This window comes from Vigna unguiculata, chromosome 8 (genome assembly GCF_004118075.2).
Source record: "Vigna unguiculata cultivar IT97K-499-35 chromosome 8, ASM411807v1, whole genome shotgun sequence".
Classification (NCBI taxonomy): Eukaryota; Viridiplantae; Streptophyta; class Magnoliopsida; order Fabales; family Fabaceae; genus Vigna; species Vigna unguiculata.
In genome coordinates, this window is record NC_040286.1 from 29,106,000 (window position 1) to 29,111,597 (window position 5,598).

The 5,598-nt window shown below is 33.6% G+C and overlaps 1 protein-coding gene across 2 annotated transcripts; it reads left to right on the plus strand.

Moving 5' to 3' along the window:
- The first annotated feature begins 2,209 nt into the window (after positions 1 to 2,209).
- Positions 2,210 to 4,540, plus strand: LOC114195327 (protein CHUP1, chloroplastic). 2 transcript variants are annotated; one of them, XM_028085747.1, is made up of 5 exons: positions 2,210 to 2,983; positions 3,073 to 3,389; positions 3,478 to 3,589; positions 3,949 to 4,080; positions 4,166 to 4,306. In XM_028085747.1, the coding sequence occupies exons 1-5, from the start codon at positions 2,333 to 2,335 to the stop codon at positions 4,205 to 4,207; spliced, it is 1,254 nt and encodes a 417-aa protein (XP_027941548.1). In that variant the 5' UTR covers positions 2,210 to 2,332; the 3' UTR covers positions 4,208 to 4,306. The 2 variants fall into 2 exon arrangements, with proteins under 2 accessions (XP_027941548.1, XP_027941547.1); XM_028085746.1 differs by having other exon boundaries at positions 2,218 to 2,983; positions 4,159 to 4,540.
- The last annotated feature ends 1,058 nt before the right edge of the window (positions 4,541 to 5,598 follow it).

Genomic DNA, 5,598 nt, shown 5'->3' on the forward strand with positions numbered 1-5,598 from the left:
AGAAATATGTACTAAGATTTGGATATTAAACAGCCTGCAAGGCTTGAAAGTGGGGCTATATAAAGATTGTTAATAGTTATGCATGTTCCATATTCATTATTGTAACAACACCATTGATGTGTTGACCTAGTTTTCAAATTCAATGTGTACATGCTATCCAACTACACACCTCCAACCGCTCAATAAATGTTCACAGAATTATTGCTGTCATGGGATATTCACAACAACTCCCAAATGCTCATGAGCTCTACACCTCTTCCCTCCTATTCACGACATTCACATATCCACTTTTTCGTGGTAGATTAAGTATAATTTTAGTCTTTTAAATACAAAATCAGAATTTGATTATGTTCTAAACTTTGATATATTTTAATATTTAAAGCTAAAAATTGAATGGATATAATTATTTTAATCTAACTGGGTCAACTTCTTTTATATGTTAAACAATATTTTAGTATAACATTTGACTCTTATGCATCAAATGAGATGTACAGTTCTACAACTAATCTGAAAATGAATGAATATAGTTATTTTAATCTAACTGTGTCAAATATTTTATATGTTAAACGATATTTTAAGATGACATTTGAACTAGAACATATCATAATATATACATTCAAACATTAATCTAAAACATCTTTACATCAAAAAAAGTTTACACATTTATATTAGAAGGAATATATATTCACTTTAAAATTTGAGAACCAAACTCAACTAAAGTTTGGAACAAAGACAAATTTTAATTTTGGCTCCAAATTTAGGGACTAAAAATGTATATATTTTACCTTTTCTTCTTGTTTCTCTAAGTCTCTCGAAGTTGATGTGATTTAGAGACTTTTTATAATATGCTGGCTCTACTTTTTCCATTTTCCGAGTTAGAACTAAAGGAATGATGAGATGAGCTACCTAACCCAAGAGAAAAAACACATACGTTGTTTCCTAAAAGTTGGTAGTGTGATGGTGAAGAGAACGGAATGCCATAATTTAATATCTGAATTTTAAGGTTTTGAACGAATACTTTAAGAACAATGTTTCTTATTACTTTCACGTTCTTCACCTAAAGCATAGGACTATAGATTCAGCAGTACCAATCTACATCAGTTTCACACTTTCGGTTGTGGAATGGGTGGTGATTTTAGTCCATGGAAGGAGTAGAAAGTAAGAAAAAGAACCAAGGTTTCTGAAGGGGCTCTGAGACAACATAATTATTCGAGAAAAAAAATGTAGACATCATAGGATCTTATTTGGTATGCTGTAGTTATCACCACCTTTCCTTGTGAATATTTTCACCCTCCCATGAACTTGTCTATAATGGAATACATTTTCCTACCTCCTTTGTCCTCTCTTTTCATTGCTTCACAAGCAAAGAAATAGCCAAATGCCACAAGAGTTGCACTTCTCAAATGATGAAAAAAATAAAAAGGCAACCATAACCATGGAAGCTTGCATTTTGTGGTTTTTACCAGGCTGACACATATAGATCGGTACCAATGAATTGTGAACATGTTCATATAAAAGATCAGAACATCACTTTTAACCAAAAATCTTAAGACAATAGGTTTATGAATCCTTCTGCTTCTCATCTTTATCTGATGTGAAACTTTACAGTCACTTGAATTCTTAACATGCATTATCCAATGACACTCCTTCCCATGAGTTAAGACAATCTAAGAGATGTAACTTGCAAGTATGAAAGAGAGTTATGTGAGAACTTCATAACCAGTTTGGTATACAAAGTAGTTTAATTTTTGGCCACGTGTATAGTGAACAGAAAATCTGAATTGAATAAGGGTCAAGAGTGGACATGAATCAAAAGTAGAAATTAATGAGACAGGACAAGCATATACTCACCAAGGCCAAAATAACCTCACTTGGAAAACTTTTGCAGCATTGGTGAACCATTAAACCTCAAAGATATGACAGTATAACAAATTAGAAAGCAAGAAATCTCACCCCGAAAAAGATTAATCTAAAATCAAAAGCATTAGAGTAGAGTAAATTTGACCAAAGAATTTAAGGTTGTACCTAACATGGCACTCTAAGTGCAGCTATCACATACTATAGAGCTGCCATCAAGCCCAAGTAATCTCCCATCCCCCATAAAATTTGTCACAAAGAAATCATAATGAGTCTTTATAGCAAAGTGCATTAAAGTAGTGTGAAATGTCCAGAGTATCCTTATCAAGATCATTGTCACCCTCATCTGCATAAGGCCATTGGAAGCATTTTCAGGGGCATTCTTGCAGATTTAACTCTCACATACCAACCTTACTTCAAAAGCAAGACCAAATTTAGAACAATAACAAGCTATCAAATTGGTAACCATTTTCTGATGAGGGAAGGAGAGACAATGAATGAGTCTGAGATTACTTCTCTCAAGAAAAAACTTGAAGTTCACATGGCAAGGGACGAGTTACTACAGAAGGAAAACCAGGAACTCAGAGAAGAAGTTGGTCGCTTAAAATCACAGGTGGTTTTACTCAAAGCACACAACTTGGAGAGAAAATCAGTTCTGTGGAAGAAGATACAGAAATCCATCGATGGAAACAACAACAACAATTCAGAACCAATTCAACTTAAAGCATCACCAGTTCAGGTAATCACATGTGAAAAGAGTTCAGAAAATGCAAATACACATACAAATCCAGATTTTCAAGACTCAGCACCCAGAAAAGAAAAACCAGCAATAGTACCAGCTCCTCCACCAAGACCTTCTGCTGCTCTTCTTCTTCCTCTGCATAAAAAAGAGAAAGTGCTTAAAGTGCAGCCATTAGCACCGCCACCACCTCCAACACCACCAAAATTATCATTAGTTGGGTTAAAAGCAGTGCGCCGTGTTCCTGAAGTAATAGAGTTGTATCGTTCCCTTACACGAAAGGATGCTAACATGGAAAACAAAATACATTCCAATGGAATTCCCACAGTAGCATTCAGCAGAAACATGATTGAGGAAATTGAAAACCGTTCAACATATCTCTCAGCTGTAAGTTTAGCCCCAAACTTCTCAATACTCATTTTCACGGGTCAAAAGTTTTAACATCAATTAATCTTCATATCTATTTTCATTGATAGATAAAATCAGAAGTTCAAAGACAAGGGGAGTTCATCAGTTTCTTGATTAAGGAGGTAGAGTCTGCTTCGTTTGCAGATGTTTCTGAGGTGGAAACCTTTGTGAAATGGCTCGATGGGGAACTATCTTCATTGGTGGATGAGAGGTCAGTGCTGAAACATTTTCAGCAGTGGCCAGAACAAAAAGTAGATGCACTGAGGGAAGCAGCTTGTAACTACAGAGATCTGAAGAACCTTGAATCTGAAGTTTCATCCTATGAAGACAATCCCAAAGAGCCATTGTGTCAGACTTTGAGAAAGATTCAAGCACTGCAAGACAGGCGAGCATGTACAAAATTTAGAATTTTCATACTGAAACTTTTGAGTAATACTTAAAATCAATTGAAAGTGCCATTTTCAAATGTGCAGGTTGGAGAGAAGTGTGAGTGCTAAAGAGAGGATGAGGGAGAGTATTAGCAAGAGATATAGGAATTTTCATATCCCTTGGGAGTGGATGTTGGACTCAGGTCTTATTGGGCAGGTATATAGAGCAGATACTTCATAGATTCTTTATGCTTTTAGACCATAATATGATACAAATTTTTTATTAAATACAGTTTAATATTGATTAGTATTCTTAGTATGATGAGGTGTGTTTTGTTCTAATAAGGTTTATTGGGTAGTAGTATGCTTAAACTAAAGCTTATTTTCAATCAAGAAAAAGATGTTTTTGTATTCTGTAGAGAACTAACAAGACACTAAATGAAATCATGCATAATGATGTTGAATAATCCTGTATGATTATCCATTTCACATAGATCAAACAACCAGAAAGGTATTCAGTTATTACCATCAAAATAAATTGAAACTTGAAAGGGTTTATCTTGTTATTGACTGCAGATGAAGCTAAGTTCATTGAGACTGGCAAAGGAATTCATGAAACGGATAACCAAGGAAATGGAGTCAAATGAAGTTTTGCAGGAAGATAACCTCTTTGTACAAGGAGTTAAGTTTGCATTCAGAGCACACCAGGTAGAGTACAGTCTCATAAAACACCCTTAAGTTAAAACATTTCCCCTTATTTTACTCATCAGCCACAAAGCCTTTCAGTTTGCAGGTGGCTTTGATCCTGAGACCATACAAGCATTTCAAGAACTGAAGAAGATTGGTTGTGCTATACCAAGCTATAGTAATCTGATTAAATGCCCCAAACTTGTTAAAACTTGCCACAAACCTGTATCTTAACTTCAATTGTCTTCCCTTAATTATTTGATGTATACACATCAACAGTGAAATTAATAAAATGTATATGCTCCTCTCTGTATTTCCTAAAGCATTGCCTACTTTTGGCTAGTAGGTACATGCTTTCTTAATTATGCAAGAGATAACTCCTCATTGGAGTCTTTGTGCTTCACAAAACAAACCATTACCAAAATGAACACCATATAATGCTCAATCTATAGGCTGCATAGGATCAATATATGGTTAGCAATAAAGGCTTAATGAATGAAATGAAGAGCAATTGAGAGCAAATAATATGGTATATATATATATATATATATATATATATATATATATATATATATATATATATATATATATATTTATATTCATCATCAAATTGGAATACATTTCCACCATTGACCTTGCAATCTACTATGTTCAAAAACCAAATGTATTAACTACTTTTCTATGCATATTGTACTTCTAAATTTTCTCTGTTATTATGATATGTAATGCGTTTCTTTCTTAATTTTATAGAATTGTGGTAGTGTGTGTATACATATTAAAAATATAAAATTATGAATTTTACAATAAAGAAGCTTTCTCGGAGGACAGTTTCTCATATAGCCTATCTCAAGTCAAAATTAACTCATAAATTTACTCAAATCCTATCTCTAGTGACTTTGAACCTATGGTTACTCGTTAAATTCCAATTCCTTTAATCCTCAACAAGGAAAAACATGCCTTAAGATCAACATTATTAAGATAACTAAAAAATTATGTTTTATTCCTATATACAAGCTCCATTAGGTACTTGTTTCAGTTCTAAATTAAAAAAAATAATTTCCAATAATCAAGCCATGGGTGATCAAGTCACAATCATTAAGTGTATAGACAAAATACTACCATTGAAATGGAAAAACATATATATTCACAACACAAATACACAAAAATTTAGTTTATTACATTTAATTATCAACAAATAGATTAGCTCTCCACGGTGGAGAACTTTAGAGTATACAAATTGAAGAGATATGAAAGAAATTGAAACCAAAAAGAAGAAGAAAGACCCTTTCCCAAGGCACCTAGCACCTAGCACCTTCTCCAAACTTCATGTGTGCCTCCCATTTGCGTCTCAACCTCCAATTTGTAGCTTTTCTCCCGCTTCAATCCAAAAGGGGGGACATCACCTCCTTTTGCGACTCCTCTTCAACTAAAAATATACATACAAGATCTTCTTTTTGTGATCTACTTGATTTTTTTTAGCATGATTAATTATGATTCATGAAAATCTAAAATTTTGAGATGGTGTTTCATGCAATTGCA